This window comes from Pygoscelis adeliae, unplaced genomic scaffold, assembly GCF_000699105.1.
Source record: "Pygoscelis adeliae isolate BGI_AS28 unplaced genomic scaffold, ASM69910v1 Scaffold85, whole genome shotgun sequence".
NCBI classification, from domain to species: domain Eukaryota; kingdom Metazoa; phylum Chordata; class Aves; order Sphenisciformes; family Spheniscidae; genus Pygoscelis; species Pygoscelis adeliae.
Genome location: NW_008824900.1, coordinates 7,841,422 through 7,859,683, shown reverse-complemented (window position 1 = coordinate 7,859,683; position 18,262 = coordinate 7,841,422). Strand labels below are relative to the sequence as shown.

The 18,262-nt window shown below is 37.4% G+C and overlaps 1 protein-coding gene across 1 annotated transcript in view; it reads right to left on the bottom strand.

Moving 5' to 3' along the window:
* LOC103917594 (chromosome unknown open reading frame, human C16orf62) overlaps positions 1-13,700 on the bottom strand; it is a 54,444-nt gene extending 40,744 nt beyond the window's left edge. Inside the window, 11 exon segments of the mRNA XM_009324781.1 lie at positions 892-985; positions 2,037-2,084; positions 2,498-2,594; positions 4,549-4,608; positions 5,593-5,677; positions 8,919-9,047; positions 10,517-10,593; positions 11,659-11,683; positions 12,040-12,162; positions 12,487-12,654; positions 13,608-13,700. Coding sequence (XP_009323056.1) covers positions 892-985; positions 2,037-2,084; positions 2,498-2,594; positions 4,549-4,608; positions 5,593-5,677; positions 8,919-9,047; positions 10,517-10,593; positions 11,659-11,683; positions 12,040-12,162; positions 12,487-12,630 — 882 coding nt within the window. The 5' untranslated portion in view covers positions 12,631-12,654; positions 13,608-13,700.
* Positions 13,701-18,262: the final 4,562 nt, after the last annotated feature.

The following is an 18,262-nucleotide window of genomic DNA, read 5'->3' as shown; positions in this document are numbered from 1 at the left end:
CTACGACAAAAATGCAGGAATTACTGTATTTCAAGATTCAAATAAACTAAGCAGCTCATCTATCACAGTAAACCAGAGACTAGCAATTTCTTGCAGATGCAGGAATTCATACAGACACCCCTGAATAGTATACCAAAAGCATACTGGACAGTTTATTCAAACATAACAGATATATCAACACTGAACAAACTCGTATTTCATAACGGCAGCTGATTTCATGCAAGTATTGCTAATTAGCAGCCCTACCATTTTCCAATTATAGTTGAGATCTTTGCCACTACTTCAAAAATGTATTCACAAATATTTTTCCATTATTGATGACTTTTTGAATCATTTTAGGGTCTCTTCTTGGGTAAGTTTATCTTGGCTGAGCTGTTAAGGTAACTGCAGGAGTAGTTGAGGAACATAGCCACACTGTGCAGTCAGACAAAAATCCACTGTCTGAACACTTTTACCAAGTGGCTCCTCTGCCAAGGAGCTTGCCAGCCCTCTGCCTGCCACGGACACTCTAGCAGTAGAAGGAGGAAGATAAACATAGGGAAAGTGCATATATATTAACTGTGAAAGCAGTGCCTAGCAACCAGACAACAGCATGTAGTCTCAAATTCCAAACTCTCCTTCCACTTAGGTCTCTAATATTTTGCCCTACCTGAAGATGAAAAACTGGCATAAGCAGCATGTAAAATTATTTTTACTTGTTATAAACACTGAAAGAAAGATTCCCCATTATTAAAACAAAACAGAAATTTAATTTCTTGGTTTGTTAGAAGGAAGAGACAGGCTGCTGACTACTTCAGATAAAAACAGTAGTTAAAAGAAATTTTCCTTTAGTGGCAGAGCTAGCTGCAGTAAATCTTTGATACAGATCTGAAGTGTTAAATGATAGCCTACCCTGCAAAGGTATGCTCTTGCATAGACTGCAACCAGTGGATCTCCAATTCCTCTAATCATAGACGTTAACCGTGGGAGACATTCCGAAATCCCCCTGTCAAGATTTTTCAGAAATGGAAATGAGATTTAACAATCGATAACAGAATTATATCACCTACAGATAACTTCAGTAGCTGCCTTGTAGATTGACAATTGAGCATGGGTTATAGAAACACCTACCAAATAAGAAACACACTAGCACAAAATTTTATTTCAGAAGTAAAATTTTATGTGTATAGTAACACATATCCTATATTCAAATTGCGGTATCTGCCATTAGGAGTAGTGCAGATAGCCAGGTTGGATGCTTGGCTTGTAAAAGACAAGCACAACTAAAAAAAAACTCTTCTAGTCTGGAGGAACAGCAGAGCTCTAGAAGGGCTGTAATTCAATGTGAAGAAAGCATCTGCTTAAAGCAGAACCGGCAAAACTGCTTGTATGTGTCATTTTCCCACAGGTCCTTTTTGACAGAGCTGTACTAGTGCCTGGAGATGAAGCCCATCAATTCCAGTAAAAGAACTGCTTTTTAGGGATAATGAAGTTGTCACTATAGTAGCAATTTGGCTTACAACACTCATTTCAAAATATAACTCAAAAAGGATGATTACATGTGAAGGAACATTTTCAGCTCAGCAACTGACACTGTTTGGCAACATATGAAGCTTATACCAAGATTTTCAATAGATAATGGTTCATTGCTCCTAAATTGTTTCCCCAACTCCGTCTCTAGCAATACAACACATCAATATTTTCCTTTCAGTCTTCTATCCCCTCTTTTTGCCACACTCCTCATCTCAACAATCTTGCTTCCCCCGCCACCATCTGAAGCCACTGGTTTTTAATTTGCAAACTCCTGATGTCACAATTATACATATATTCCAAAACTGCAAGCACTACTGCATTCCAAATTGTACCAGAGTTCAGTTCACCCTGAATTTATTCCATGGCAGTCTCACTAAAAACTCCAAAACCTCTCAGTACTGCTTCTTCTCAGATCTATTGAGACCCTATCCACCATTAATCACAGAACTTGCGTGTTTAACTCCTTAAATTAGTTTATAAGCCTGCCCATTCGCTTCTTTCCCACACTTAACATTTACTCTTACGTTTTGGATAAGAACTTATTGCACTTCAGTATTGCTGCTTCCACGTAACTAAAATGAAGCCAAGTTAAGGAACAAAACTAAGATGCATGCCATTTAAAAACATGAAAACAAACTTATATACCGAATACATATTGGACGAACTATTTCAAGGCCTTCTGTAATTAATTTCACTACACTTCTTTCATTTTTACGATTTATCTACAAGATTTTGTTTCCAAAGTTTTCACACATCAACTCTGCTTTATCACTGCCACACTGCTCATAGCAAATAATTCAGCATTCAGTTTACTATGAAACATGACCCAAAATTTAATTCAAAACATACAGCCTGAAACAAACAAAACAAAGTCAGTATAAACATCAGATTGCTGTGGGTTTTACTGAAACAAACACGTTCATTTTTGGAAAAGTCTATGAAAAACCTGCAGACACACTCTGAGAGTCTCATTTGACAAGGATACAATCTGGGAATGAGTTCTCTGATTGAAGCAATCTTGAAAAACCAGTTTAAGCAAGTTTCTTTAGCCGTATCATTAACACTCTCTGGAGAAAAATTATCTGGGGAAAAAAACAACCACGCAGAAATAGTTACGTTCTCTCTGGAAACAAGTCACTTTTCATTCTAGGTTCAAAATTGTATTCTCTTTCCTTTCAATAAGGAATTAGGCATACCATAATAAACTAGGCAATATGTTTGATTCTCATCTCTCTCTTGCAGCAGTAAGAGCTGAGTAACAGACAGCAGGAAGAGGTAACTAGAGTTTCCATCTTGCATTAAGTAACATTTCAGAAGTTGAAGTCAAACACGCAAAGCTAATCTCAGATCCGCTACTTAGAAATCTAACCTCTGCTTCTGCACAAAAGCAGAAATTGTAAAAAAAAAAAATACAAGGAATCTGTAACAAATATATGTATATAAATCTCTAACAAATGCATACATATAGAATAGATTTAAGCACTCAAATTCTTTACTTTAAAAGGCTAATACAATTTTTAAAGAATATTATTTAAAACTATATTGCAAGAAGTAGGAAATATTAAACACTGACAGAACACTTGTTTTTGTACGCTAAACATCTAACACTGCAGCACGGTTCTCTCCTCATGAGCTCTGGTACTATTTGTGTCAGCTGCCAGCAGGAAAAAGCTGCCACCCTGGGGTGGAACAGATGGGTTATGGGGACAGTGCTCTGGTCAGGTGGGCATGCAGTTGCATGGCTAACTGCCTCCTCTTTCTCCAGATTGCCTGGAACAGAAGGCAAAAATGGGCTTCTTGGGATCTAACCAGGTCTGAGGCAAGATGGTTGCGAAGGATGAGTCCCTCTTCTCTCAGTCATACAGCTACACAAGCAGCTTCTGCTGTGAACGTCTGCTTATAAACTCCTTGTGAAACTTTTTTAAAATACCAGTGCTCTCCCATCCCTGCCCCCAGAAGGTGAGAAGCTCCTGTTCCACAAGAAAGTTTCCCACTTCCAAGAGTAGAGAAGCCACACGCTAGATGCTGACTGAGTACAGGAAGATGTTCTTTCTCATCTAGTACCACAGCAGTTCTCGTCCAACTTTGTTTCGCCTGGTTCCCATGGGATGAGCATGGAGGTTGGGCCTGAAATCCCTGGGGGTTCACACTGCCATGCACAGCAAGCACAGCACAGATTTTCCTTCTCCCTCCCGATTTTATAACTGCTTGGGAAGTTCCTACCAGCAATGCCCCTGGCAGCTGTGTAGCTGCAGCATGAGTTCAGCTTTCCAGAACGGAGGTAACTGTGCCCAGTAATCGTGACATGCTATGGGAACTGTCTGCCTTTATTAACATTTATAAGAACAGTTTATCAGAGCTGCAACAACCAAATTTATTTTAAGTATTTTCCGTAAGTTTATTTTAAATTTAAATATTTGCTGGTGTCAGGCTTCTGGCTCAAATCCTATGAATTTAACTGTAACCTAATGGTACTGTTGCATTGCCAACAACAGAGTAAGAATGTGTCGTATTTCAATGACACGCACTTAATACACTCTGAATTGCAAGGAAAAGTCCGTATTTCAATGTAACATTTCGGTGCCTTCCTAAAGAAGTACTTCCATATACGTTTGTACCATAAATGTCAAATTAAACTTTTACATTCTGTTAGAACTTCAACTGAAAAAATGAAAAGGCCCCAAGTTAGAAAGATCATACTGGCAGCCTGCTCGCTCCTTCTTCCAAAAGTCTTCTTTAATTAAAGCAAAACTATCAACAGTTTCCAATGTAGCAACAAGACCATCTATTTACCAAAAACTGAGATTCTCAGCTTTGTCTGTATATTCTTCACAGTTAAAATGTGAACTTGCATAAAGACTGTGAATGGTGAAAGCTATAAGCAATGGATTTTACTGTTAAAAACTAAAAATTACTAGATTCAAATCAGAACTTTTTTCATAAGAAATAAAGTAGCATGGGTCCTATTTAACCATTCCCAAATTAGTTCAGACATGATTTTTTCCAGGAGCACAGTAGAAACAAACAGAAAGTTACCTGGCAAAGAGACACGATTGTCCACGCACATTGACAGAATTCTTTCATACACTAGTTTCCCTGTTTAAAAAAAAACAACAAAAAAGCCCCCATTCATAACAAGCTAACGAACTGTAAAACAAAACATTAACACAAAGGTTCCCTCTCCAACATACATTGAAATTAGCTGGAAAAAACTTCCTAGAACACTAACATTATGCTGCCCTCTAGTGAGGCTGAAATGTTAAGTCTGAATTTAGCACTTCGCACACCATAAAAAATTTATCTGGCTCCCTTAAGTGCAGAGGTAGCTCACAGGTCAGATTTCTCCCAGGCCAGGAAAGGACAGCTGGTGTCCTGTCTTTGCTGAGTTTGGATATTATGTTATCTTCAGCAACTTTCAGTAAGTAGGAAAGAGCACAAAGAGGAAGCAAGACCTGAAAAAACAACTGGATCTGTGTCATAGCATATCCTGCTAAACATCAAAATACCCTTCAACTTTGAATGCCGTTGTAAATTTTTTCCATAGCATGGCAGAAAACCAAGAGAATCACATGAAGTGGGTGACAATTTCACTTAAAGGATCATTTAAAAATGATAAAAATAGATTAAAAAATTCAGTAATTACATTTTGATCACTTCATAGTCCCTACTCAGCTAAAGAAAACTTTCTGACTTCTATTCTTCAAATATAGATAGAATGAAATATTGAGTCAAGAGGCTGCCAAAACAAAATATTTTCATAATAACAAGTGTGTTTTAAATTTTAAAATGCAGAGATCATGATTTTTCCCAAGGTTTTGTTCTAGATATTCACTAATACATAAAGCATAGAACTACAAAATAAAATATTTTTATTTTAAAGACTTCACTCATAAGAGTTTTTGAACAATTATATACCACGTTTATACCACTGGTGTCCAAATGTTTATGTTGGAAATATTCCATGTTAAACCTGAGTCATTTCAACACTTTTCCGATAACTTTAATGTTTTCTAACATTACAAAAAATTAATTTCATCTTATTAACAATTGTGTAGTAAGTCTGGCACATTAGATACTTACCAAAAGTATCAAGAATATCTGTAATTAAAACAAATTTACTTGGATAAAACTGGATTACTGTTGTGTCTGAAAGAAGCTTAGAACACTAGAAGAAAAAAAAACAAACAAACATTTTTAGAGGACAATGCAAGTTTGTGTTTTCACTCCAGACAGGCTGGAACAGATGAGTATCTACAGATGGAAAGAACCAACATGAACTATCCAGCAAAAAGCACAAGAACCTCTAACATAACACATCACGGTACTCTTTGTATTTTTCAGGTTATTCTTCATTTCCAGCAGAGCTAGTCAACAGATCTGTTTTTCCTCTATACAAGGTAATCTACAATGAAGAATTTCAGCTGACCATGCAGATCTGTGCATTTGTTCAGACAAGATAAATTCTCTCCCAGAAGAAGCATAAAAAGGCACTTCTTTTCTAAAACAACTTTTTTTAAGGGCATTTTTCAGTTTCTCAGCATGTTTCTAAGCATCCATATCAAACACAAAATTTGATATAGACTAAATTAAGAAACAATTTTAAAAGTTTAGCTAATGAGCTTTTCAACACATCTTTGCGGCTCACATAACCAGTTCCAACATTTTGGAAACAGGTCAGCTGATCTACAGTCAGCTCCAGGGAGGAATCTGTGATCAATCACCACCCACAGGCACCCGACGTGATCGTGGCAGTTGGACTATAATGATGGCTGGTACAAAGTCACGTTTGAAAACATATTAGGTGACTTAGTCCTAGTATTGTTGAATGTTAAGTCCAGGTAGGAACATGTCCATTTATGATATGAATTCAAAATACACACTGAGGAATGAAGATATTTTTAAGATATTTAATTAAGCTATACTTTGTTTTCCAAGACACAGACTAAATCGGAGTCAAAAACTTTGGCAGAAGTTTATTCACAGAAAATCAACTTCCTGAAGTTGATTCAACTTCAAATCAACTTCCACCTGAAGAAAACAGGCAAATGACTGACTGGGGAGAGAAATCCACCTCCTCCCTACTTGAGCCAAATGTGGCCTTTGACCACGAGCCTTCTCTGGTCTCTATTTATGACTGACAAGTACAGTATTCTCTGTGATCTCCGTTCCTTCTCTCTCCTTCATCAGGAGACAATTCTTCAACCTCAATGGAATAAATAAAGTTCAAGTTTTCACTGCATTCCAAAAATCCAGGAAGCAATCCGATACCCCACAAGACCGCTTTGTTTAAACAAGAAAATCATAACATTTGAACATGCTTAAATGAGGGGCACACTTAGTCTTTTTGCTTTATTCATCAGGGAGGAACTTAAGAGTGCACCAGAAAGACAGGTGAGAGCATTCACATCTTACAAACAAAGCAGAATCTTCCCTACTGCATGATAAGTCGGTCACCTTCAAAGAAAGGTAATTCAGTAGCTGTTTAGGACCTACACATACCATGAACACTTAATTACCACTTTTCTTAGAGCTCACATACATAATCAACTTACTTCAGCTTACTCTAAGTAGCTTAGCTTATTCCATCTTGACAAGTAAAGCATCTTGTAAAAAGGCACTTGAGGAATTCATGTTATAAATTCAGACCCTGCCTTAATAACCAGAACTCTTCCTGCACGTCAAGCTCTGTAAAACTCTCATACAGAGAATGAAGGCTCCATCCCCAATGTCCAAATGAAAGATCTTTTGTAATTTCATCATTAGTTCTTAAATCAAGATAATTCTGGAATTCAAATTAAAATTGAATTTTCCAGCCCAGTATACATTTCTGAAAGTAACAACCAAAAAAAAAGGCCAAACTTACTCTTCCTATTGCACACTAATCAGTATGTGATACTAATAAAGATAGACTACATATATAATCACAGCCTGACGTCAAGAAAACTGCTTAGTTCTTTAAGAGGATACAACATCCTTAAAATTCTGTTATCTACTAGGAAGAACTACTACAAGGAAAGCTCAGTCAGGTTTCTACCCTATCCTGCTTCGTAAGTATAGAATTATTCTTAGTCACTTATAGTCTCCTTTATGAAAGATTCTTGTATTCATGATAATTACCCAAACATCTGTTTCATTCTTACCCAGTCTTTCAATTAATGATAAGCATCTGCAGCACGAAGTTCAAGTGCAAAGTGAACAATTCACAGACAACACTTTAAGAGAGATAAACATATGCAGTTTTGATACCGCTTTCCTAAAAGAAAGCACTGCATCCCATCTTAGAAACTACATCATTTCAAAATCTTTTTTGGAACCATTTGTAGAAGAATACATGAAAGTATTAATGCATAGATTATCACTGCATGTCAGACACAGCATATATACATATTAATGCACTGTAAATACAGTACATCCATGTCCCTTTTCTCCTCCTCCAGACTTTTAATATTGTATTCTCTTTCACTAAGATATTCGTGCTTCACAATGCTATATATGGATCTTTTTTTAAGGAATAATAGTGCTGATTTCACAGTATTACAAGAGAACATTAGTCACCCTAGGTCACATACAATTTTCTGATCTCCCTTCATTTATGTTTAATTTCCTTTATTGTCTTTACCACAATTTAAGATGAAATTACTGCAAACAGTTTTCACAAGAGTAGCCAGCATGAGAAAAAAAAATCCTGACTTTATATAACCCTGTTTGATGACTATTAGCATCACATCAGTTTTACAGCTTTGAAGGATGTCATTATCTCCTCTGTCCTCTGATGCACTCTGCCTCTGGCCTTTTTTTAAAGGCCAAGCCAAACAAAAGAGTATTTAATTGTCCTATTCCCCGCTGCCTCCCTCACAGCCCATCACCCCAAACAAGCCAGAGGAAGACTGTGGAGAAGTTTAAAAAAAGCAAAACAAAAACCCCCAAACACTTAAAAAATCTGGAGTTATTTTCTGTACTTTGCTAGGGTCCTAAATTAGATTATTCAGTTGCCTTAGTAAGTCTGGATGGGGAAAACAATGACATTCAAAAAGCCATTCTGGTATTATTGGAGGGTGGGGCGGGCAAGGGGGTAGAAGAGGAAGAGAAGAGGAGAGGAAAGGAAATTACATGTCCTAGGAAGAGCTGATATCACTACATATTATTTTTTCTAATTATCCCTAACCAAGTAAAATTTCCACATCTGTCATTTGGCCACTCTCTTTAATGAGAATTCCATCCTGCATACCCTAGTCAAAATCTATATATAACAACAAAGTTGAAAATCTGAAAGAAATGGTTTTCAGTGAAGAACAGAAGAAAATAGTAGAAAAATACCAGAAACACTTCTTTCCCCAAGAAAGAAATCGGACAAGCCATACCACTAAACTCACCAGTTCTGTACAGAGCAAAAATGTAAAACTGACCTGGATGACTATTTTCAGAGCTTTTACTTTCTGATCAGAGGACCAAGCATCCTTCAAAGACTGGTTCAGTTCTTCAATTCGGTTCATGTAATCCTGCTGAGTCAAATTCAGCAGCTCTTTCTGTGACCCCTGGCAAGAAAACACAAGTCTACTTAACAAGAGAGGGAGGGAAGGAAGGAGAGTGCCATTATTACACAGTCAAATCACCAGGGGGAAACCCACAAAACTTATTACAGAATTACCTAATTTTCCCTTCTTATCTTTGCAGCATCAATATTGCAGGTGTTTGGCACAGGAGTGCATCACAACTGCTTTGGTTTTCAAGAGACATACATGCTGGTACCCAAAGTTGTCCATGAGATCAGAAATGCCGGACTATTTCAGTGGTATTCTACACGTGGTATAATTAGGACACTAACACTATACATAAGCATACTAGCGCCTGTGTAGAGGCAGTATCAGACAGAAATGAAATGTTTTGCCAGCAAAGTCCTACAAAATTTGTTGACAGCAAGAAAAATCTGGCTATGCTTCACTCTCAGCAAGAAAATAAAACTACCTTCACTTCATGCTCAGTACTGGAGCATTCTTGTGATCTTTTTTCCAGAAGATCTTACAGACCTTCTAAAAACACTACATATCAAAAGTAAACTAGTGAAACACTGGAAGCAGAAATAATTGTTTAAGCTTTAGAACCAAACTGACACAGGAATAAAGTGACTATAAATGCATTTTGAAAAATCAGAAGGTAGTTCTGGAACAGTCTTCAGTAGACGTATGAGTGACATTAAAAACTACCTTCAGGACTAGTTCTGATGAGTTTAAGCTGCATTACAGAACAGATTTCATAATCTGAGAATCTAGAAACAACCATCAGCAAAAACAATCACAGATTAAGAGATAAAATGCAAACGCAATTAGCTTCACACAAGGTTACATATTTCCTTATGGTAAAGGGTACTTTATTTACCTACTGAAAGAATCCAATCCTTTATTTGTGATATGCAACTATTAGAACTGTGCTGGCTCAGGCAACAGGCATTCTGAAGTTAGTTAAGAAGCAGAGGTTTCAAAACAACATTACCCAAAACAACTCTAGAAGTACCCCACAGATTCAGGTTTTAGGAAGGTAGGTTATGGAACGCCTCATCTTTGCACCGTAAAATACTGCAGTTTGAGAAATAACTTGAGTACTCAGTATTTCTATCGAGCACATAAATGTAACTTTAATCAAGCTCAGGTAGACAGTATGCAACTTCTGCAACGGGGGCAAACAAAATTATCAGATGTTAAGACTATTAGGGTCCATGAAGTTTTATAGCAGCTGCAGACCATACACAGTACCAAGGTAAATCAACATCAGGAGAATTTTTCAATCACAATTTCTACTGATACAAAAATATGATTCTGCCTGAATTCTATAACAATAAGCACTGAAATTACTAGGGAAGTCCCATGGAAAGTATATATTTGTCTAAATACTGCATAAGCACGTGCAGAATCAGGGCCTTCTTAAAAGGTTTCATGAAAGATTTTTATTTCACAAATTTATTCCACTTTTAAAATGGTGATATAATCAGTTCAGAAAACTTTCTCACCTCTTCCAGATCATCCAGTTCTTCTAACCTTGTCCTCACTTTTTCAGAAACTGCTGAGCCAGTAGTTGTAGCTTTTCCTGTGAAGAATTATATATTTGAGTTTCTTCAACATTTAAACACTTGGACTTCTAAAGGGAAACAAACCTGAAGGAGCTTGACAGACTCGGACAACTAGTCAGCTTCTATGACAGAAGACAAGTGGTTTGATTCATTTGGTGGCTATTCCAGAAGACACACATTTAAACATACCTACAGTCCCTTCACTTTGAACAGGGAACGACCAGTATGCAAAACTGAATATAAATGGATTTTCTTGCAAGTTTTGCTGGTAAGGAAAGAACCACTGGATAGAACCATAGGATAATTTAGGTTAGAAAAGCCCTACGGATGTCTGTGTCCAACTCTCCTCCTCAAAGCAGGTCCAATTTTGAAGTTTTAACAGGTTGCACAGGGTTATTTCCAGTCAATTTAATGATATCTAAGGATAGAGATTTCACACCCTCTCTGGACATCTGTTCCGGTGTTTGACCATCCTCATTCCAAAAAAGGTTTTTTTTTTTTTTTTGCACAAGCTGAAATGCTGCACGTTTACTCATATAGAAAAACTCTGATTTACTATGCAATCAGCTATGACTACTTAGCCCAGATTTGTTTCGCTAGAAAATGTGATAAAATATTTAACATTTGGTTCTTTTTTGAACACTCAGCATACAGTTGAAATAATTTCATTTTCATGTAAAGAGAATAACTGAACAAGTTCCCAAAGGACTTGTTTATCAACTCTTCTGCTTGCTGGAAGGGAAAGCAAACATGATCCTCAAAACATCATTGCTCACTTTAAATGGAAGAAAGTTTTAAGCTACAGTGGAAGGCAGCGAACTCCATTTCCTTCCCCAACACATAATCACAAATTTATTAGCCTACAAAGCATACAAGACAAGGTGGTTGGGTGGTTTGTTTTCAATAATTATTTTAAGCAAAAATCCAGCAGAAGTCTTATTCACAAAAAAACCCGTAAATCCAACCATATGTCAGAATGGGGGTAGAACAGGAAATCACATTTCAAGTATTGACCACAAACCTGTCACTGCAACCTACCTCAAGCAAAATCTGTTACTGTTAGATATAAAGGAACTGCTTACCTTTTTCAGATCCCATGTACAGATTCTGTGAAGAAACAGAAAAAGCAGACTCTTAGAAAACATGTACTCATTAGCATTCCAAGAATGCACAGGGTAATTACACTGCTAATTAAGCCTCTAATCATTTAGAAGTAGACATAAGACCAGAAGTTATTTGTATTGTTACAACAAGAAAGCGATGGCTTCTAAGTATCAACAGACTTGTGGAGTTGGCTCCAAAACAAACATTGGAAGTGAGAGCTTGTGGTACAGCTTTCTACAACATTAAAACTGAAATTTAGAAGACCAGTATTTACTCATTAAATAATTACAAAACAGCAACATCCAAAATCCATTAAAGGTCTAGTACAAATAAATGAAACTGGAGAAGCTGCCACTTACAATAGAGAGCTTCTCTGTTGTTGTGTATCTAGCAAGGATTTCACCACGTTTGCTTGACCATGGTTCAAAGTCATTTCCTACTGCTGAGCTATCATCTTTATCCCGTTTCTTTCGTGTACTATCCTATGAGGAGAGTACAAGTGCAAATGTTAAATACAAATCTGGAAAAAAAGAAGGCGGCTGATAAAGGTCAACTTAACGTTTCAAGTGCTTACTGATCCAAAAAGTTACAATATTAAAAAAAAATAATCCATATTTAAATAAATGTCAACATAAAACAGGTAAATGAAAAAGAATACTTTATTCTATTAATACAGTATATTTTCTATTTGCCTTAACCTCCAAATTGCTGAGACAAATATATTTCATCCAGGGTTGGCTTTTTAGTTTCGTTTTTCATTTTTGTTTTTATTTTATTGAGTTGAGATAACTGCCCTCCAGTGTTACCATGGTAGCAGTAGTTGTCACAGGATCTGCAGCTGCTGCAAATAATGACAAGGGATCGGTACCGTCCAATACACTGCTCAATGGATCCATCATAGAACTAGAAGAAGAAGAGGAAGTAGAAGAAGTACTTCCTTTCCGGTTCATTTTCTTGGTCTTGGATTCAGTAACCTGAAAGAAAAAATCAAAACTATTAAACAAAAAGACTTTCTCTTCCCCCCATTTTCTTTAATAAATCATCAAAATACATACTACATAAATGGGGCTGTTGCAATGAAAGCAAGGACCCACCTACAAGAAACTCTTTAGAATCAGCATTAGCATTTAAACTGAAGCACCTCTTTTTCCCCTGAATCTGGAGGCTCTCTGCACTAGCATTTCCATTACTTTTTTCTTTTTCCTTCCAATTCTGGGTCTACAGAACTATAATAACAACCATTCTAAATTTCTTTCTAGTACCCCTCCTATATTTTTTTGTTTTTTCTCCCTCTCCTCCAACCTCTTTCTTGCTATTTGATTTCCTCTGCCAGTCGCATCTTTACTTTTCTTGTACAATACTCAAGCCTGAAACATCAAATCCATTCTTAAGGCCTCTGTATTATCTCTCTACTGACCTTCCTGAGTAGAAGCTGCTGTTCATTTATCATTCATTAGTGTGTGACTATCATCTCTCTGAAGCGGGATTTTTTTGCACATTTTTAGAAGCCTCTCATACATTAAAGAGATGATAAATATTTTAAAGCATACAGCTGACTGGAAGTTAACCCAAAACCAAATCTTACATCAAGCAATTATGCAGGTTATTTGTAATGCAACAATTTGATTTTAAACACATCCATTATTCAGCATTTAATGCAACCAAGAAAACCCACAAGTTGAAATGCTGTATTAGTCAGAAGGAGACTGTTTTTGACACATAACAGCACCAGCAAATTTCCGTAAAGGACAAACAGCAGAACAAACCTTGATGCCTCTAAAATAACAGGCCACAAACACAGAAAGCAACTTCACTAGTACCACCACCAACTTCAAAGCTTTTTCATTTTAAAGGAGTAGAAATAAAAAGAGGAACACAGTCAGTTTTAATTCACATTCATTTTCCAAAAGCACAAAAAGAAACTCACTGTAATGGGTTTTAGTGGATGGTAATCACCAAAATCCAAGGGTACAGATTCCAGTTTGCATACTTCAGATTCTGAAACATAGTTTCTTGATCTTGCGTGCCTTAAAAAGCAAGAGTAAAGGGAAAGTATACATGCACATAAATAACCACATACTTACGAACCAAGAAACATATCCTATGTCTATATAGATGCAGGCATATTTAAAAGAAGAAATACATGTTGAAAAATAAGTCAATGTAAAGACCAACATTTCTCTCTCTATTGAGATACATAAACTAGAAGTGAAGACATTTTACTTTCAGCCATTCAACTATATTCTGCCTCTACAGCTGGATTCTCTTCCATTCCATTGGGGCAATTTAACCAAGTATTTGTATGTGTGACAGGCTGACAGAGATTATTAAACACATGTTTTAAACTGAATAGTCAGAGTGAAAGAAAAAGGTAAGTGTGAAAACACAAGGGAAGAAATCAAAGTGATTGTGCACAGATATAAAGAGGGACTACACAGATTAACTTGTGTAGCTGCAAAGCTCTTCCCTGAGACATCTATTTCTATCTGTTCACTGTACTCATAACAAAAGTTGCAAAAGTCAAATTATAAGAAAAAAACTATCAGTATTCATATGTTTGCATTGTGGATAAGTCCTTGTATAAAAGCCTTGCCTCTCCTATGAAAATTAAGTATGCCATTAAGTGAAATAAATCACAAAAATATACGTTTCAGGTTTTTTTTTTTAGTCTGATATTAAGAGAGAACTGTGACAACTATGGCCTCCATCTCTAATTAAAAAAGACTTGATTCCAGAAAAGAACATAAATAAAAGTATTTGAGTAAAACGTTGCCACCAGGAACTAACAGTAACATACACTAATTTATCATCACAGTTTAAGGAAGCTGCTCTTTTATAAAATAGACCATTCATCCTGGTTTTAATTGCCTAAATATAAATATATATTTTAAAAAGGCTTTTAAAGCATGTTTGACAATGTAGGAAGGCAAAAAAGAGGGATTAAAACTTCCCTGACTAGCCCCAGATGACAATTTCAAAAGAGACTTAAGAGTTACAAGTGCTTTCTATCTCTGACAACACATCAATATTTCCCTTTAATTGTATAATTACAATAATTATATATAAAATAATTCCCCTTAATTGTATGGAGTAGTAGTAATGGTTAAACAGGGAAATGAAAATACGAACTCACAAAAATACATAGGACAGCTGCTTCCTGAAACAACTGCCATCGTAGCTACCCCATGGTACCTTCCTTTAGCAGTAGCAATAGTTAAGTACTAAAGCAGAAAGAGATCCAAGTAAAAGCTAGAAAAATATATTTGAAAAGGTTTCTCTGCATTCTACCCTCCACAATTTCTTGATTTCTTTATTTAGGTTTTGAAACATGCAGGGCAGCTAATTTTTCTTTCCTGTTTCATCCAGGATCCTGAGAATGTTTATAGCACACGCTAAGGCCTTAGCTGAATGAGTAAAACCAGTGGATACACAAAGGTTTCTTTAATCAGACTCCTAATGAAAACAAACAGCATTCCCCCCACATAATACACATCTTTCCCACAAAAACTAATGCAAACTTTCAAAGATTTCCATTCCTACTCAGAGATCTAGCTCATTAGGAAGAATTTAATCAGTGCCAAGCAGCCAACTCTTCTATAGATACTGTGTACCCCAAAAAAACCCAGATTCATTTAAAAAAAAAAATTAAGAATGAGTTTAATTTATGGTTGTGCTACTCCAAGGAGAAGCTTTAACATCTAATGAGATACAGCAGAGCAAGAGAGTCCAGCAAAATCTATGTGCTTATTCCTTTTGTTTTCCTGATCTCCAGTTCCTTTTCTTTATACATTAATAGTCTCTTTAATTTACTATTGTCCCATGATTCAATGATTGTCCTTGCTCGCTTGCTTCATGGGTTAATTAGCATTTGGGTGAAAAATCTTTCAAACTCTTTCTGGCTGCCTAACTATAACATTTCTATTACTCTGTTGCAGTTCTGTCAGTATTTCCATACCTCTCCTTTACAGGTATTTTCAAACTAGCAGTAAAGAAAGATGTCACTGACAGCTCACACTTGGCATACCACTCCCAGGCCAAAATCAGTTGTACTCTAATAATAATGTAAGGCATCACTGGGCAAGTATACATGTCTAATACACACATGGGAATGAAGAAGAGCTGTTCACCCTGCAAATAAGTCTTTAGAAAGTGCATTTACAATGTGACTATTCAAGTGATAAGACAGCTTGTAACACAGCTAATACAGGGGACAAATTCAAGCTTGCTCTGACATTTTGTTTCATATATTCTCCAGGGAAAGGAGATTAAGCATTCCTTCCTCAGCCACAGCAGTGCAGCCAACTTCCAAGAGTAAATAAAAGTAAGACCCAGGCCAAGCCAGCGTTTCATCCCCACTGCTTACTGCAAGATACACCCCTGCTTGCAGGTGCTGTTTTAACTGAGTTTCAACCTTTTTTCACACGAGCATCACTGCAATTGCCACCACTCTATGCCTTTGACACTTGCCAGACTGCCATTTTTCTCTCCTCCTGGTAAACAATCTTTTTTCCCGGGACTGCTGTACTTCCTCCTTACCCTTAAGTTACTGAAGTTCTTCCAGCACCCAGCCCATCGTACCAACCCAGGTGCCCCCCTTGCGCTCCAGGTTCAGCACACAGCCAGGCCCTGCGCAGCAGAAGAACCAGCCTGGACTCCACACCTCCCCTTCTCGGGATATGACACCTTTCAGGCACACAGCACCCACACGGAGCCAGTGCTTATCCTAAAGTAAGGGCTTCAAAAAGCTTACAGGGAGCACAAACAAGCAAGGCATGTAAAATGGAAAAGAACGTCTTTACATCACTAGACATATATTGGTATTGACAATAAAATGAAGTGCATCCCACAAGTCAAGGTACTTGTCATTATTTGAATGTTAAACATAAAACCCAAACAATTTCTCTAGATAGTTACACATAGTTATTGCAAAAATGAATTCTAGCCCTAAGTTTTAAATTACTTTATATATTTGCCAATTTTTTTCACTACTCTAACAAATTTTTAAACCGATAATTCTCTTAATTTGAACACTATGTTAATGCAAGGTCCTTTTATTCAGTGCCAACAGGTGCTATCTTTTTTCCCCTCACATGAAGACTAATGAGTATGCAGACAATTAATCTGCAAAACGCCTTTTTAAAATTAGCATCCAACAACGCTTAAAAATAGCTAGCATTCTACTGAACCCTGTAGCATGACAATATCTTCCACACTGCAGAAAAGCATGCATTAAAACATTTTACTCTGGTTCATCATTTCTCCATGGCCCCTTCTGCATCAGTGTTACCAGACTTACTTATTAGCCTACCTCATTGCTGCATTACGTAAAAATCAATTTGTCAGCATCCCTACTGCTCTTTGTGGCTGCGGTCCTTAGTTTTTCATGATATTTTGGTACTGCTAGAAATGCAAAAGTTGCAGCCACATTTATTCCTTTCAGTTTCTGCAAGATCACTGGCCACACAGATTCCACCAAAATTACTGCACTCAACGTAAGTACCATCAGTTCCAACAGCCAACTAACGTATTAGAGCTGTCTTACACCCTCAGATTTTCTCAGCTACATAAATTCAAGTTTTAAAGTATTTCATACCCCAGCGAATTTGTTTTAGAAAGTACAGCTCTGATGTTGTTATAAAACCTCAACTGGTTTCATTAACAATGACTTTCAAATCCACTAATTATTTCTACTTTTTATTAAACATGAAAGTTTGTTTACACATTAATAACAAGACAGAGTGAGATGTGATTTTCAGCATGACCATGTATAGATGGGGAAAACTTTTTGGCATCCTAATGCTCTAATTGGCTCTAATTGTTGCATATTACTTTTCTTGATTCCACATTAGGTTTGATTTCTAGTTTGCTCAGGACTATAACACATCAGCCACATCAAAACCTGTAAGTCAGATATATTCGATGTGTCAAAAGAACAATTAGCCTCAGGAGAACAAGTCTTCCAGAAACAGAAAATCAGCTCATTTGTAAACAAGAGCAAGTTTGGAGAAAATGAACTATGAACATGTTTTCCTTTACTCTGTCACAGAGAGAGCGCCTATTTTATCCTTCCTTTCCATAACAAACACCAGACTGGGCAAGTTATTCCGTGTCCTACGCAGGGCAGCCGCCTCAGCTGTTTTTCCTGTAGAGATACTGCACGTCGCTAGAAGCCGACCCCGCCTCTTCGGTTTGTAGCCCGTAAACACCGTGTCTACTTCTAAAGAGCCTGTGAAGGATAACTCGCGGAAGCTAAACCCTGCCGGTAAACTTAAATCCACTGTACAGACATCTTCATCTTCACTGGCGACTCTGGAAATCCACCGACCACGGCGCGAGCAGCCGCTTGCCGCGAGCCCACAGCGCCACCGCCTGGGCGCGGCGGGAGGAACAGCCCTTCCCCACACCGGCTCCTTCCCCCGAGCAGCGGAGACGCGTCGCAGAAAACACAACGGGACCAAACCGAGCCGAGCGCCAGCTGCCCTTGAGCAACTTTCCTGCTTCGTGAGGGGAGAACAAACCCGCGGCGGTGCGCAGAGACCAGCGGCCGTCCCCTCCCGCCCGGGCTCTCGCAGCAGCGCCTCC